The 17353-nt window shown below is 47.2% G+C and overlaps 3 protein-coding genes across 3 annotated transcripts in view; all 3 read left to right on the forward strand.

Annotated features, from left to right (window-relative positions):
- LOC119382674 (F-box/WD repeat-containing protein 7) overlaps nucleotides 1-5570 on the forward strand; it is a 41943-nt gene extending 36373 nt beyond the window's left edge. Inside the window, exon 11 of the mRNA XM_037650471.2 lies at nucleotides 4055-5570. Within this exon, the coding sequence (XP_037506399.1) occupies nucleotides 4055-4320 (266 nt within the window). The 3' untranslated portion in view covers nucleotides 4321-5570. The remainder of the gene's footprint in view (nucleotides 1-4054) is intronic.
- Nucleotides 5571-6598: 1028 nt separating this feature from the next.
- On the forward strand, nucleotides 6599-9812 carry LOC119382673 (AP-2 complex subunit alpha). The gene has a single exon (XM_037650470.2). The coding sequence runs from the start codon at nucleotides 6920-6922 to the stop codon at nucleotides 9680-9682; it is 2763 nt and encodes a 920-aa protein (XP_037506398.1). The 5' UTR covers nucleotides 6599-6919; the 3' UTR covers nucleotides 9683-9812.
- A 2821-nt stretch (nucleotides 9813-12633) lies between these two features.
- The window catches only part of LOC119382676 (phosphoribosylformylglycinamidine synthase-like), a 32912-nt gene continuing 28192 nt past the window's right edge, over nucleotides 12634-17353 (forward strand). The window contains exons 1-6 of the mRNA XM_049412810.1: nucleotides 12634-12775; nucleotides 12856-12911; nucleotides 13868-13991; nucleotides 14997-15319; nucleotides 16838-16988; nucleotides 17180-17288. Coding sequence (XP_049268767.1) covers nucleotides 12634-12775; nucleotides 12856-12911; nucleotides 13868-13991; nucleotides 14997-15319; nucleotides 16838-16988; nucleotides 17180-17288 — 905 coding nt within the window. The remainder of the gene's footprint in view (nucleotides 12776-12855; nucleotides 12912-13867; nucleotides 13992-14996; nucleotides 15320-16837; nucleotides 16989-17179; nucleotides 17289-17353) is intronic.

The raw sequence follows: 17353 nt of genomic DNA on the forward strand, positions 1-17353 counted from the left end.
AAAGCAATGAATGCGATAGCAACAATTATTGTAATGTTATACGAAGTGAGGTTCGCAGCAAACTCTTTTGTATCCGATCTCGCGTAACTCTACAAAACGTTGGTGTAAGAGAATACGGCCGCTCCAGGGAAAGATGCTCTTTCTGCACAGTGTCTTCACATTGAGAGCGCAGCACGTAGCAGGATATACGAGCTGCCCGCTGATGGCTGCCGAGATAGCGCGTGCGCCAGCGATCGCGACCGCGGCCTTAGAATCAAAGTTGCTACACGAGCGACAGCCCCCCCCCCGCCCCCCTCTCGCGTCTTTTCATGCTCGTTCAAGACGGGCGGGTCGTTTCCTCTGTGCTTCGATGGCAGGCTTCCCGAGCGGAGTGGTGTTATCGCATGTGCCCTCCGAGTGACGGAGATGGGCTGGCTCGTTTGATATCTGCTTCAGCCGCGTTCGTCGCACGTACTCGCACGCTTTTACCCACTATAGAACATACTATGCCCAGGGATATGTTATCCATTTGGACTTTATACGGGAGATGACGGCAAAAATTCGTCGATAGTGTCCATATAGTTGCTATCGCAATAGAAAAGGACAGTAGGTCTGCTGACCGCTTGTTAAGCCACTTTTGCCGCAGTACACTCGTGTCCTGCGGAAAAGCATGTTGAGATTTAGAAGGGGCTATTAGTAGGGGTGTGCGAATATTCGAAATTTCGAATATTTTTCGAATGGTGTTTGCTATTCGATTCGATTCGCACTGAAATTTTACCATTCGAACTATTCCAACTTCCCAAAGACAAATGCAGTCAACGTCCGGTTGAAAGTGACCCTTTCAGATTCTCAATATGCTTCACCTCATTACACTCTCGTATTGCGGCAAAGCTGCCTTTCAAGCTCCGCTACGGTCGAACTTAGCCAAGAGACAAGTCCGGTTGGAAATGGTCCCTAAATTTTCAATATGCTTCACCTCATCACACCCCCGTATTGCGGCAAAGCTGCCTTTCAAGCTGCGTTACGGTCGAACTTAGGCAAGAGACAGTCAACGTCTGATATGAAGTGGTCCCTAGATTTTCAATATGCTTCACCTCCTCACACCCCCGTATTGCGGCAAAGCTGCCTTTCAAGGGCCGTTACGGTCGAACTTAGCCAAGAGACAGTCAACGTCCGTTTAAAAGTGGTCCCTAGATTTTCAACATGCTTCACCTCATCACACCCCCGTATTGCGGCAAAGCTGCCTTTCATCGCAAATGTATTAACTCAAGAAAGCACCGGTTCCAATATGGAGATGAAAGATGTGGCAGAGTTGGGGGCTCAATTAATGCTGTTTTGGACCTGAAATTTGGGCAGGAAGTCGAAAAAATCGGACGCCGAAGCTTTTTAGCATCCAAAATTTCAGACGTTCTTATATATCGACGTCTACGAGGCAGATTTGGAACTCCGGACTTCGAGGGAGCACACCCTTGTCCGCCACATCAGTTGGGCTTCCACAGAAGTTGAAAGAGGAGGAGAGGCTGAGGAAATGGCATCTCTGCCTATCACGCGTAAAGTGTTGTCGGCAACACTTTGGCTGCACCAAATCATGTACATAAATACAATTCGGCCTCTACACTTTTTTCGCTACCCCCACTTGCTCCTGCTTTAGGAATCTCCCAAATTTCCAGGTTGCCAGGTTCGCAGGTCCACATAAGCATTTCCAGTGCCTGTCGAATTATTTGACTGGTCCTGCAAATGCTAATGTGGACTTAGTCGTTCGCACTGTGGGGTGGCTCCACATAAAGCCCCTCCATGCGTTTTCCGGCAGCAGACGCGATGGAGGGGCTTTAGCTCAACGCACTGCTTATATTGAAAGAGCAGTGTTCACGTGCACTGTGCACGAATTAGCTTATGTTGAATGGTTTTTACATATTTTTGTTTTCTTTCCTAAAAATAAGCCTTCTTTGTTATACTGCTCCAAATTTGGGATTTCGGGCTAAAAAGTTCAGTTTTTTTTTTTGTAACCTGTTCCAAATTTGAATTTTTGTGCTCCAAAAGCAACATTTTGCTGCTCCAAAAATTGCTCCAAATCCTATTTCGGCTGTTGCATCCCTGTACAAGTGGTCTGCACTGTATTCGAAATATTCTAACTTCAGGAGAATAAATATAACCGTTTCACTGGCTTCAAATCAAATCACAGCGCTTTTAAATGATGCACATAAACCCAGTTCTCCTCACGAACTTCGACCTAGCGAAAGTTTAACGGCCGTCATCACACCTTGACACTATTTTATAAACAAGGTAGCTCAATCATTGCGTGCAGACTAGAAAGTGTGCAATGTAAAATTGCGAAGCGCAGCATCTGCTTATATTACCGTACTTAATCGAATGTAACTCGCACCCAGTTTTCAAGAGTTCTAAATAAAAACTTGTCTGTGTGTAATGTTACAAGATCCTTTTTAACTATGGCATGCCGCTATATTGACAGTCGGAAGAGAAAAAAAAAAGGCGAGCAAAGTGCACCTTCATAGAAAGTAAAGTTTAATCTGCTGGCAGTTCCTTTCCTTCAGTGATCTACTTTTGCTGGCTTTAAGGTTGCTTCTGCATATGCTCAATCACGTGCCATTTCAAGGGCCGTTATATTGACAAGCTCGGTCTACATAGAGCTGGCTTCTTATCAAGGTCTGGATATTTGCCCATTTTCGGCCTGTTCAAACTTTTCAGTGATTAGCTCCGGCAACACGACGGCGTGTTGTCGGAGCTAATCGCGGAAGCCATGGCTAAATGATGACGGAGCAGCGTTGTATTTATGTCCTACGAGCATTCTGTATTGCCATCCCTCTATAGCTATAGAAAAAAATAACTTAGTTTTCTGCCGCTAAATAAATGTTTTGTGTGAGCTCTTCCTTCAGTTCCCCTCATGTTTAATTTGTGCATGTCCTTTCCGAATTTTCCTGCTGAAACAGCATATAATGAAAACCTGTTTGTAACGAATTTTGGGGGAATTTGTTCATTTCGTTATATCCAGATTTAACTGTATGTAGTTATCCAGGCTTGTGGCAGGACTGCACGATACGTCACCATGCAACAGCTAGCAGCACAGTTTTGTTTTCATGCAGCGTACAGCGTGCTGCTGCCAGGTCTACGGGTTACCGTTCAAAATGAATTGTTTTCTTTTTCGCCATGTTTTTCGCTACATTTTCACATAAAAGCGTTACTTGGCCAGGTTTGCGAAAGCAAGCGCTCGTCTGGCTTCCGCAAATGCAGTGTGCGGAAAACACTTGACCTCTCCCACCAGAACTGCCGCCGGCACCGACAACTGTCGCAGAATCCACTTGCAGTTGTGGAGTAGGAGAGGGGAATCTGTGCTACAGATGAACTCTCGACTCGAAGGGAGCACACCCTTGTCCGCCACATCCATTGGGCCTCCAGAGAAGTCGAAGGAGGAGGAGGAGGAGTTGAGGAAATAGCGTCTTTTCCTTTCACGTGTAAAATGTTGCCGACACCACTTTGGTTTTACAATAACGTAAGCACAATTCGGCCTCTGCATTGCCTCATTCTTTATAAGGCAACTAGGGAACTCCACTTCACAGCACCCCTCCAGCACATCAACAACATAGCCAAAAGAAACTCTTTCATGTTCTTAATTCATAAGAATGTGCTTAGGGATCCTCTGCAACCTTTCTTCTATAATTTCGCTTCTGAGTATATTACAAAAATATTTGAGAATTATTTGAAAAATATTCAGTTCGATTTAATATTTGAATTTGCTTCACACCCAAAATTTCACTATTCACACAGCTTTAATAAATACCTATGCATCATAGTTCACGTGTGAAAAGTTAGGTATTAAGAAGCTTCTAGCACAATTCCTCTGTGTTTGGAGTTGATAAAAATGCACTTCATGTGTCTTGCCTGTTCATCCTCAGCACACTGAAATCTGATGGCCTGCAAAGCACACACACACAGGCTGCCTTCCTTGTTCAGTAATACAGTTGCATTTCTTATGGAAACACAAGTAAATAACATGCAATGTGGGAACATGTAGGATCCGACAGCAATTGACGTTTGACTTTTCTAACCGCCTTTTCAGGAGCCCACAAGCACCAAAGTGCGGTGACATGTCTTCAGTTCAACTCCAAGTTTGTGGTCACCTCATCGGACGATGGCACTGTGAAACTGTGGGACCTTCGGACGGGTGAATTCTTGCGCAACCTTGTGGCCCTGGAGTCCGGTGGATCGGGGGGCGTCGTGTGGCGCCTTCGTGCTTCCTCCACCAAGCTGGTGTGTGCGGTGGGCTCGCGAAACGGCACTGAAGAGACGAAGCTGCTCGTTCTGGACTTTGATGAGCCTAAGTGACGGGCCGTGCAACGCAGCGCGTTACCTCCCAACGTCCCAGACAAGTGCCAAAGGAAATTGGCCGCATGTACCACTCTGCGTGTGTGCCACTCGAGGGCTCTCTACCATAGGAGATTGCCAAGACCCTCTCCCCCCCATTGCCCCAGCTTTTTTTTTTTTGTCTGGGAAGAACGTGTTGTGGCAGCGAGACATTTTATTGTGGTGCCTCTGCCACGATTCTCCCTCAACTCCCATTTGTCTTTGCTTCCCTTTCTTTTTTTCCATGAGGAACAGTCTCCGGAAGAACTGTTGCAGTGACTTACGGACTTAAAGAGCTGGTTGTGGTGCAGTGCTACGACTGTGTGTCATGTGCCTGCCTGTTGCGCTCTTGCCAGTACAGAACCCATTTCTCACTCGGTGACATTTTACCATGACTTTTTTTTCTCCCTGTACAAGAAATCATGGACCCCGAACAGTGTTCATGTCCAACAGGTCCCAGCTGGCAGCAAGTCTTTTGTGCCATTACTGCTCAAGCTTTGTGTTGAGGCCACTGCAATTAGTTGGCGGGAAGCGTCACCGTGTAGCCTGGGTACAGGGGAAGTGGCCTTGCCTTATAGAGTAAAGCATCATGCCCCGAAGTTGCATGTTCTTTTGCCCCCCCTCAGACATGGGGGAACACCTCCTATATTTATTTGATTTGGGCAAGGTGCTGTCCCTTTTGACAACTGTGGCGCAAGTGCCTCAGCGACTGAGAACAATTGATGGGGCCTTTGGTAAACGTACTGTCTTTCTTTCTTTTTGAGTGCTTAGAGATAATGAATATGCATGTTTTTTTCTATTCCTCACCCACCCACCTTCCCCTTTTAATCCCCCCCCCCCCCCCCAAGTGCTCACGGAAAACCTGCTTCTTGAAAGTACATGCCTTTCATTTACTTTTTTTTGGCAAGTTGTATGGTAGCCTCAGTGTGCCACTGTTTTCTTAAGACTGGTGTATGGACTTGTAGGAGAGGTCGGTTTGGTGGTATTTTGCCCGTGGACTTAGTTTTAGGGGGTTTAGCTCGTCGTACTGGGTGCACTAACTTAAACGAGAGGAACCGGCGCAGGGCGCCATTACTTTTGACTGCCATGCTTTTTGCTGTACATTTTGTTTGTTCTCCAAACTAATTATTCTTTCTCTTTGCGTTGTACATTGCTGTATATTCTCTGCTTGTCTGCAGGTTTGTTTATAGTTGTTGACTGAAGGCAAAGTAAAACTAATTGTTTCACCTGTACTGCTTGTCTATGGCTTGTTTCGCTTACTTGACACAACATCGAAGCACTTTTATTGTCTCAGTCAAGCCAAACTTACACTTTCACCATTTAAGCCGCATTTGATAGCTACCTTTGGTTTTTGAGAAAAACATTTGAGCAGAGGCTGCCTTCTATCTGCCACTGCATTATCCAAAAAGTCACAGGTGGCCGATTTCCAAACCTTCTGTGACAGTATATAAAAGCACACCCTGTGTGGGCGTGAGACTGAAAACATCAGTGGTATCTCAAAAATCTGCACCGCCCGCTGTACTGCTGGCCATCTTAAAATGTAGCAGCTAGAAAAGCATTTCCCGATTTCGGGCGGTTGCTTTCAGTTTTCCAGGCTGCTTAAAGCGGCGCTGCATCTTTCATGTAAGCTGTTGTCTGATAAGATCAAGAATGGCGTGATTTCGCTGTCTGGCCGGCAATCGTGTGTGCAAGTGCAAGGCTAGGACGGCTTGAGCGGGGAGCGCCCGAAGGAAAACGTTATCGTTCAAGTGGTGAGGAGGTTCGGACGACCAGACGCAGACACTATCTGCGTAGCCGGCGGCGGTCAAATCAAGGCCGGGTGAAACCTTCCGTCTCGTCCTACGAAGAAGCTAAGCCAGTTGAGACGTGTCCTCCGACCCCCAAGGAATACGGCCCGAAGGTAGGTGAGCGCACTTTTACGTAAGCAGCAACAGGTTGGCATAACTATCCGACTTGTGCCGCTGCAAGACCGCGTGAAGGTAGGTGAGGCACGTTATGAAACGCTCGGTTTATTTCTTTATTTTTCGTTTTGTCAGCGCATTGCCTAGGCGTGCTAATTGAGATCTTGCAGCTGTCCCTTCAGGAGGTTCGAAATGCGATATCTTTATTTGCCGCTGTATCTTATCTGTCGCGTAATCAAATAGTTCCCGGTAGGAAAAAGAAGAAAACAGTGCCCGAACCAGACGGAACACGTCACGCTATGCTACGTTGGAAGTGCATTGCAAACAAACAACAGCGAAACAATTGAGCGCAATTTTCGTTTCGCAGCGCCGTGAACCATAAATTAGCCCGCCTACATTTAATCATTTAATACCCGGAGTGGCAGCGACCCCATTGGGCGGCCATGGGTCGCGTCAGGCACGTGACTGCATTCCTCCCGAGGATGGCAGAAAGAGGGGCGGTTTGAGGGGTGTGTGTGATTGCTCGCGGCTTCATGCAGCGGTACTCCTGGGGTATGCTTTGCGGCGAGTCGTATTTCGGTGTCATCAAGTCGTGCTGAGCTGACGGGAGGGCTCATCGCGGGCAGCTGCGTCGTCAACGGTCTGTTTGGCATCGAGAAAGCCGTCCGTAAGAACTCACGATGCCGCCGGCTAAAGGGGACGGCATGCGGGGCCTAGCCGTGTTTATTTCCGACATCCGCAACTGCAAGAGCAAGGAGGCCGAAACCAAGCGAATCAACAAAGAATTGGCCAATATTCGGTCAAAGTTCAAGGGCGACAAGACGCTGGACGGTTACCAAAAGAAGAAGTATATCTGCAAGTTGCTGTTCATCTTCCTTCTAGGGCACGACATAGATTTCGGTCACATGGAAGCGGTGAACCTGCTCAGTTCGAACAAATACTCTGAAAAGCAGATCGGGTACCTCTTCATACTGGTGCTTATGAATGCCAAAGACGAACTCATGCGCCTTATCGTGCAGTCTATCAAGAACGATTTGGCTTCTCGCAACCCCGTTCACGCCAACCTCGCACTTCAATGCGTCGCCAACATGGGCAACCTGGAGATGGCCGAAGCGTTCGGCCGCGACATTCCCAAACTCTTGGTCTCTCCCGACACCATGGACCAGGTGAAGCAGAGCGCCGCGCTATGCCTCCTACGCCTTCTCCGCACCCTGCCTGACGTCGTGCCAGGGGGCGAGTGGACTTCGCGCATTATCCACCTACTCAACGACCAACACCTGGGTGTCGTCACGGCCTCTGTCAGCCTTATCGACGCGCTGGTCAAGAAAAACCCGGAGGAGTACAAAGGATGCATACCGCTTGCCGTATCGCGGCTGAGTCGCATCGTGAACGCCTCCTACACGGACCTGCAGGACTACACCTACTACTTCGTACCGGCTCCCTGGCTGTGCATGAAACTGCTGCGACTTCTACAGAACTACCCGCCTCCCGAGGAGCCTAGCGTACGTGGTAGGCTCAACGAGTGCCTCGAGTCCCTGCTCAACAAAGCCCAGGAACCGGCGAAATCGAAGAAAGTGCAACACTCGAACGCTCGCCATGCTGTGCTGTTCGAAGCCATCTCGCTCATTCTGCACATGGACCGGCTTGGAGCGCTGCCCGAGCCACACCTCCTCATTCGCGCCTGCAGCCAGCTCGGTCATTTCCTGCAGCACCGAGAGACAAACTTGCGTTACATGGCTCTGGAAGGGCTCTGTCTTCTGGCCACCTCAGATTCGTCGCACGAAGCTGTGAAGAAACACCAGGAGACCGTGGTAGCTGCCTTGAAGATGGAGCGTGACGTCAGCGTCCGGCAGAAGGCGGTGGATCTGCTTTATGCCATGTGCGATCGCACCAATGCTCAGCTCATCGTAGGCGAGATGTTGAACTACCTCGAGACCGCCGACTATGCCATTCGTGAGGAGATGGTGCTTAAGGTAGCTATCCTGGCCGAGAAGTATGCATCAGACTACGCATGGTATGTCGATGTAGTGCTCAATCTCATCCGTGTTGCTGGTGATCACGTCAGTGAGGAAGTTTGGTATCGTGTCGTGCAGATTGTAGCCAATCGTGACGATGTCCAGGGTTATGCAGCCAAAGTCTGCTTTCAAGCACTTCAGGCACCAGCCTGCCACGAAAATATGGTGAAGGTTGCTGGCTACGTGCTTGGAGAGTTTGGCAACCTTGTTGCTGGAGACCAGCGCTCTGCACCAGCAATTCAGTTCCGCCTGCTACATTCCAAGTACCACCTGTGCAGTGCTCCAACACGTGCCCTCTTGTTGACCACTTACATCAAGTTTATTAACCTTTTCCCCGAAATAAAGGCCGAAATCCAAGAGGTACTGAGGAGTGACAACAATCTTCGCTGTGCTGATGCTGAGCTACAACAGCGCTCGGTTGAATACCTCGGTCTGAGTCGCATTGCTTCACCTGACGTGCTTGCCACTGTGCTAGAAGAAATGCCACCTTTTCCAGAGAGAGAGTCTTCCATACTTGCAATGCTAAAGCGTAGAAAGCCTGGTCTTAAAGAAGCTACGAGTGAAACTGCTCCGCCACCTACACCACCACGATCTGCAGAAAGCAGTACTAAGTTGCCTGTGACCAATGGAGGAGGCGTGGAGGCCGACCTTTTGGGACTTTCTATGCAACCTTCTGAGGAAGAAGCACTGCCTGTTGCTGCACCTGTTAGTGCTGAGGACGGTCTTCGAAAAATGGTGATACGCAACACGGGTGTCCTATTTGAGAATGAAGTCATTCAAGTTGGTGTGAGAGCAGAGTTCAAGCAGAACCTCGGCCGTCTGAGCCTCTTCTATGGCAACAAGAGCACATTTCAGCTGCAGGGTGTCACAGCTACTGTGTCCTGCCGGGGTGATCAGGCGACCAAGCTTTTTGTGCAGGCCAAGCCAGTAGAGAAAGTGATCGATGCTGGCTCCCAAATTCAACAGATTGTCAGTGTAGAGTGCCTTCAAGAATTCCAAGAACCTCCAGAACTGTTGGTTCATTTTCTTTATGTTGGTAGTGCTCAGTCTGTGTCCATTAAGCTTCCCGTCTTTCTGAACAAATTTTTCGAGCCAACGGCTATGAATGCTGAAAGCTTTTTTGCTCGCTGGAAAAACCTTACAGGGCCACAACAAGAGGAACAAAAAGTTTTTCGGGCACGGTTTCCCATGGAAGCTGCTGCCATCAGAACAAAGTTGGAAGGCTTTGGTATGCAGCTGCTCGAGGCAATCGACCCAAACCCCAACAACTACGTCTGTGCTGGTATTGTGTGTACGCGTGGCCAACAGGTCGGGTGCCTTATGCGGCTGGAGCCTAATGTCGAAGCTCGCATGTTCCGTCTGACTATTCGTGCCAGCAAAAGCCATGTTGCAAAAATCATGGTTGACCTTTTGTACGAGCATTTGTAAATGGCACCACTCATTGTGCTCACTGTTGGCTAAGATAAATATACATATTCTTTATAATATATGCTGCTGATCATTTTTCACTAAGATGCTCCAAGGTGCCTTGTTAGCAAATAAATCCTTTTTGTTACAACTTTTGCTTCTAATTGTGTGTTTCTGCTGTTGGCAAAGCATGCTGAAGCATCAAGGCTCTGAAACAAGCTTAAAACATGCTGTTTTGTCATTGTTGTGTCAAGGCATATCCAGTTGTAATGGACATGCCTTGATGCTGCATCACAAGTGAAGCAGTTGGCAACACAGCCAAGGTAACATGTCTGGTTTAAGGCAGCACTCTTCATGCACCAAGCTTAGACTTTATAATGCTTCTCATTGCCATATAGATGATCCATAACTTCAAATGGTACTTTGCAGGTGTAGACCATTTCATACCCTTTAATTGTCCAAAATTAGTGTGAATATAGCCCAGAGTTCTCTCTACGGCGGGTGGCAGTGGAAATTCCGCCCTCCGCTTCCGATAGACTGCCCACTGCTCTGATAGACCCCTTTGAAGTGACTCCTGAGTAACCAATAAGCAACTATGCGCACGCAATGTCAGCGAACCGTGCGTTACGTAAAAAGGAGTCTGAACAGGTTTCAAGGATATGCACCTCGGTGCCACTTTGGAGCACGAGCGCACTTGCCTTCATTTTAATGTGAATGCGCCACTAAAAATGAAATGTAAGTTGTTAAACTTAAAGGGCCCCTCACCAGGTTTGACAATTTTGAGCTAACGAGCGCAATGCATACACTGGGCATTCACGATCACGTCTGCCAAAATTTGCAACACTACACGCCGCGGAAATGGGTCAAATTTCAAGGTGAACGCTGCTTGCCCTTCCTCTCGCGAGCGCGCGCTTTAGAGAATGAGGGGATGACGTACACGAGAAAATGGCCCTACGTAGATGGTAGTGCTGTGACGTCGCTCCTCTACGTATACGACTGTGCTCTCGTCGCCAACAGTAGCACGTGACACTGCGATAATTATTTGACACGACATGTGTAGTTTGTGTAATCTTTTGCTTGAATAGATTAATAAAACTTGAGAGAAATAATTAGACACACAAAGGGAATGTGTGCGTCTTTTTCATTTCTTTTTCGTGAATTGCAGCGAGATGCGGGGCTAATCTGCCTCCATTTCCCATGCGTTCGTGTCCCCGCGGTTAGCGCATCGAGCAGACGCCAGCCCTGGAAACGAAAGTAATGTTTTGGCGCGTTCGAGCACTCATTATGCTCGTTTATTCTACCGCGTCCAAGTAAACGTTAATGCGGCACTGGCTCATGATACCGCACCACTCTCGTGCCCGTACAAATGTCTCAACTTTCATGCCCGTCCCGCAGAAACAGGCAGTACACCACAGAGAACGCCAACAAAACGCCCATGACCGCTACATAAAAAAAAAGGTAGCGGCCGTGCAATGCCGCTCGCGTGCTCGGGCTGGCTCGGGCACGTCATGCGCACGTGACCATGCATGCGCATGACGTGTTCATGCGTATGTGTCAAGTGAAGAGGGCAGGGAAGAGATTTGGCTTGCCAAGGCTACACGGGGCGAGTGGCAAGGGTTTGAAACTCGCCTCCACCCATCATGGTTTCGCGCCGCTACAAATTATTGTTTTTCTCAGCTCGCAATGAACCCATCTGAAAAATTCTTGCGGCATACTGCTCTTCATTCGGCACACAACAACTTCCAGCGTCTAACTAAAATTTGCTATGTGGCCTGGTGAGGGGCCCTTTAATATCTCACCCCCTTCCTCCTTCTCTCAAAATGTTCACCCCTAAAAAATTTCTGGAGAAAGCCGTAGCTGTTATAGCCCCTTTAAATGTGTACTGAATGGCATTATATTGTGAACTACAAGTTGGTTACGAAGTACTGGATAGACTCGTGTAATGGCTGCAGTTATTGTTCACAAACTTGATGAGGTGCGGTACTTGCACGAGACCAACCTTCTTGGTATTATTTTTTCCTCTACTAGGAGTATGTAATCAGCCATAATCCTCAGTGCCCACCCACCACAATAATAGTGAATGTTGTCTTTTCATAATGGCTTTATGCATTGATTTGTGCACAATGCACACTTCATCTTCGTTCTCACTGCTTGCACTTCGCAAGCATGTGTGTGGACCATGTCATTTTCATTGTCATACATGGTGCTGGGAATTCCCATTACTTTAAATGTAGTAGCATGCAGAAGCGCACAGCACGCGGAAATCTTCCGACGTGCAGTACTGGTACACCAATTGCGATTGCTTTCCAGTGGAAATTTTTTTCCGTATTTTGGGCAGGCGGGGGCCATGTTGGGGGTGCAGCCTTTGTGTAAGTCTGCAAGGTCTGTAAGCATTAGTGCTACACATGACTTTTAAAAGGTTAAGTTGAAATAAAACTTGATAAGTATAATTGTGAGGTTTAGGAAACGCCTGCTTGTGGTGTATTGTTTGCTGGCTGGTAGCTTTTTATCATGGCTGCTGTACACGGATGTTTACAGCATGCCTTTGAAATTTAATCTTGTCGTTTATAGTGTGTATCGTAAAGCAGTTGTACATAGGGCCATGCACACTTTGAACTACCCTTTTTCCCAAAACTAAATCCTGACACTCTCTTTTGTCCAATCGTTTCTTCACGTAGTTTTGAGTATTCTCCAAAATCTGATTATTGGAAGGAGGCACATGAATTTATGAAGAATGGGGTCTGATTACCCCACTTTTGTTACGACTTTCCATGCAGTTGTCACAGTCATGTGACATGTCATGGGACATAAATGAGGGGGTACATGTTAAAAATGGTAACAATTTCCCCTCCCTGAGTCATTGTAGACTCGTAGCTTTTAGCAGAACACCACAAGAGCCTATAAAGAAAAAAAATATATATTTTGCACAAAGCACTTTAGGGTCTAAAAACTGCACTTCTCTGACAGAAACCATGGCTATCCTTCGCTTCTACCAGTCGCCTGCCCTTTCGGACAGTGCTCTGAAGGGCAAGCTCTCTGCCATCAATGGAGCCCTTGGTCAAGATGCTGCCAAAGAACTGCTGACTGAATACTGCTACTACGTTCAACTGCAAGGTCAGCAAGCACTTGATCAAGAGCAACTGAAACGCCTGATTTGGCTTCTAACACCTGGATTTAAGATTCACCTTGACCAGCAAACAAGCGTGCAAGAAAAAACACCAGCAAGCCTGCTTGTGGAAATTGGTCCAAGGTGAGATAAATTGGTTGGAGTATGTTTGGAATTATGCTGACTTTGAATGGTTGCTATGTGACTGTGTAAAAGGCAGCGTAATATGTCCCACGAAAGCAGAATGAAAATGGCTAAAGGAACACAATCGCACATTCCTCATCATCCTCGTTTTTCTTTAGAAGTAAACATGACATGATGTTGAAGGAAATAGGACAGCACAAAAGATATGGGACGTATAGTGTAGATGAGACACAGCACCATTCACTTCCCTTAAGCATGCACCAACCAGCACAGTTTAGCACATTACTGATGTCATGTACTAAATATAGAATTGGCACCAAGCTTTTTTTTTAATAAACAGCACAAAGTAGGGACACACTTTACTGTGTCATTCCTTCACTCTTTCTTTTTTCATACTCCTGTAACCTTTTTAGCTTGAACCCAACCCATAGGGCTAGTTGGATAAGTTGGTGCATATTAATTTCTTGAAGAAAACAGCGCACACAAAACGAGGACATAACGTAATTTCCTCTTGTCCTTGTTTTTTCTGCATGTTTTCTTCAATAAATGAACCACAATTAGGCTGCTCATGTTTCTTTGTAAAGAACTGCACGTTTACATAACTATAATGTGCCAGGGTAGCAACCCATGCAGATAAAAGAAAAATTACTACCACTGTTGCTTGAACGAAAGGGAATTTTGAGGGCTTGTTTCTTTGTTTGACACAACCTTAATGAAAACCAGCCGATAATAAAGCCAATTAAGGTGTAGGGGACATTCATTGTACTGTTTTAAGTGTATTTTAGTAATTGTGATATAGATGTGAAGAAAGTAAAGTGGACGAAAAGACAACTTGCTGCCGGCAGAGACCAGACCTGCATCATATTCTCGACTCTAAAACCTGTGACACCAGAGCTATCTTAGGTGTAGACCTCACTAAGGCATTTGACAATGTTATACACTCAACTATCCTACAGAACCTTGTAACTCTGGGAGTCAGTGCAAAGACTTACAACTACGTCCGAGACTTCCTCAGCCACCGCACAGCCACACTTACCTTTGGCGACCACAGCCTTCCAGGCATCACGCTTGGTGCACGAGGTACACCCCAGTTTCTCCTCTGCTTTTTAACATTGCACTTCTTCATCTGCCCCAACGGCTGGCTGAGATCGCCGACATCCATTTCAGCTTCTACGCCGACGATATCACTGTCTGGGCAAACCACGGCAGTGACGCCGAAATCGAAGAAAACCTACAACTGGCACTGACCACCATTGACACATATGTACGGGAGCATGGCCTTACCTGTTCCCCTTCCAAATCAGAGCTCTTTCTCTACCGCCCGAAGCAATGTAATTCAGTCATTCCCCCCATCTCTCTCACACTAGGTGACCATCCCATCCCACTAGTCTCTAAAATTCGTGTGCTAGGGCTAGTTCTCTACTCGCATGGCGCACACGGAGAAGTCATAAGGACTCTCCAAACACACGCTCAGAAGACCACTCGACTGATTCGCCGCATCGCGAACCGTCGGGCTGGCCTACACGAGCGAAACACGCTTCGCCTCACCCAGGCTTACATCATAAGCCACACCACATATGCCCTTACTTACCTACCCCTCCGACAGAAGGAGAGAGACCGGTAATGCGCTAATACGAAGTTGCACGAAAACGGCTCTACGACTTCAACCCAGCACATCCAATGCCCGACTCCTCAAACTAGGCGTACATAACACATTTGAGGAACTCGCGGAAGCCACCTTTACGGCACAAAGATCTCGTCTGTCTAATTCAGTAGCTGGGCGCACTCTGTTGTCCCAATTAAACTTAACCCCAATTACACACTCACCCGAGCGGGTCCCTCTTTCTTCTAACCTCCACTCTCACCTCAATGTACCCCCCATCCCGAAGAATATGCACCCTGTGCGAGACGAGAAACGCAGAAAGGCAAGGGCTCGGGCCCTCGAGAAACAGTATAGCGAGGACCATGACGTGGTCTACGTGGACGCAGCGGAATGCGCGTAAAGATCCCGTATGGCCCTGGCGGTAGCTGACAGTCAGGCAAAACTTCTAACGTCGTGCTCAATCATCACCAATTCCTCCACAGAGGCAGAAGAGGCAGCCCTCGCGCTTGCATTTGTCTCTACATCTGCCTCCACAATCATAAGCGACTCAAAATCTGCTATTCTGAACTATGCCAATGGCTTCATTTCCCGCACCGCTGCTCGCCTACTACGCTTCTGGCAGCCCCAGCGTTCCACAACACTCGTCTGGACGCCAGCACATGCCGGCCTCCCTGGCAACGAGCAGGCTCATTCCCTAGCCCGAGGTCTCGCATTCCGGGCAGGAGAAATGGAGCCCCCTCCACAGGCCGAGGAGCGCCTGCTCTCCTTTCAAGATATTCTCTCGTATTATCAGGACCAACGAAGAGTATACACCCCCCAGCCCCATCCCTATACCATTGCACAGGCCGCACATTGGCAACACTTACAAACTCAAACTGCTCCATACCCCATATTACTAAACGCCCGATGCCCAGACCAATTCTTCTCCTCATGCAAACTTTGCGGCAAACCAGGAGATTTCCTACACATCCTCCTCACATGCCCCACCTTCCCTCATCCCCCATCACCGGCTGTGGCGGTGTCTTTCTGGGAGTCCATCATGACCAGCACTTCTGCTTTCGATCAGCGCCGGATCATCTCCTGCGCGATGAAGAGGATTGCACTTCAGGGGCTTTCCTTCGCTTTCTAAGGGTGCCTCCTCACAGTGAGGGAGCACCCACGTGCCATGTAAGGGGCTCGGCCCCCATGTTCACACACTGGCAATAAATGTTTCTACCACCACTCCCTGCAACATTATCACAGTTACTAAAATACACTTAAAGCAGTACACTTAACATCCCCTTCCTTGGCTTCATCATCTGCTGGTTTTCACCACTGTTGCTTGTCTTTCTTCCAGGCTTAACTTCTCTACACCTTCATCAACACAGTCTGTTGCCATCTGCCAAACAATTGGGCTTGACTGCATCGATCGCATAGAGCGTTCCACACGCTATCTGATAAAGTTAAGGATGGTTACGTGCTTTCAAAAAGGATGAGGACAAGGTATGTTTGTGACACCCCTTAATAAAAAATTCCAACCTGTAGTACTATGAAAATCTGAAGTGGTTCACACTAGCACCATTCTTCAGCAGAAGGATTACTGTGGCATGCTTGGCCAAAAGTTTCGAGGAAAGGGAGCAACACCATCTGCACACATATTTTTCTCTGAGCGTAACAAAAAACTAAATTTTAGTATGTCTGTGATAGTGAGGCATTGTGCCATAAGACACTGTCAGATCAGCTCTTTGTCATGATATACCGGTAAATTAAGATCTGTGCACGTTTGAAGCCTTCTTTGAAGATAATTTCATTGGACATGTTTATGCAGACACACTAAGTGCATTGGTAGATGTACCCCTGCCTACAAGTGGCTGAATTCACATATCTTCTTGAGCATCTTCTTATCTTTAGTAGCCCTACACTCTTTTTATGTGCGTTATCTATGCTGCGCACAGCAGATAACATAACAATTTAGCAGATAATACATTGTTTGAGCGCTGTCTTTTGCCCTGAGCAAAACCATTTTCTTTTCTGTGATGCACATAAAGTAGTGCTAGTGTGCTCTTCTTTCATTATGACTTGCTTCTCATAAAAGGAATGGAGCCCAAAGGTTTCTACGTTATAGGTAGAACTTGGGCTGGTTCGTGTCAATGCTCCATTTCATATAAAGTGCCATAATATAGGCAAGAGAAAAGAAATATGCCAGGTTAACACTTCCTATCAGTTTCGCTGTACCCCATATATGAAGACGTACTCTAGTAGAACTTTCAATGGATAATGCCAGCACTTTGATGACTAAAAAAGTTGCAGAATACACGTAATCACATCATTCTTCTGCAACCAGGTCGTGGATGTGCTGCATGATCGCATGACAGAGACCCGGTACCTGACGCCCGTGACAACATTCGAGCTTCCTGCCAGTACTCACTCCTGGGAAGAGGTAGACATACTGCAGCATGGAAGGGAAGCCCTGGAACGAGTTAGCACTGAACTAGGTAAAATACACGCTTTGTTGTTTTCGTCTACAAAGGTTCAGCTGTTTTGACAAGTGTATATGGCCACATTCAAGTAGAAGCCGTTTGCTTTTCCAAATCGGTTCTCTTGGCTAATTGTACAGACATCGCTCAAGAAGTACGTAATGGTGAATAATTAATCTCAACTAATAAATGTAAACTTTTGTTGCAAGGCCTCTCATTTGATAACTGGGACTTGGATTTCTACACGGATCTGTTCAAGAACAAGCTCAAGAGGAACCCAACCACTGTTGAGTGCTTCGACCTAGCCCAGTCCAACAGGTATGACATGTGTATGACTTAGTTCATAAAGTCATTTTATTCTTTCTTAGGAAAAAGGGTATAGA

This window comes from Rhipicephalus sanguineus, chromosome 2 (assembly GCF_013339695.2).
Source record: "Rhipicephalus sanguineus isolate Rsan-2018 chromosome 2, BIME_Rsan_1.4, whole genome shotgun sequence".
NCBI classification, from domain to species: Eukaryota; Metazoa; Arthropoda; class Arachnida; order Ixodida; family Ixodidae; genus Rhipicephalus; species Rhipicephalus sanguineus.

What these genes read in the sequence shown, in the direction of transcription:
- LOC119382673 (XM_037650470.2), top strand. Translation starts at nt 6,920, where the DNA reads ATGCCGCCGGCTAAAGGGGACGGCATGCGGGGCCTAGCCGTGTTTATT.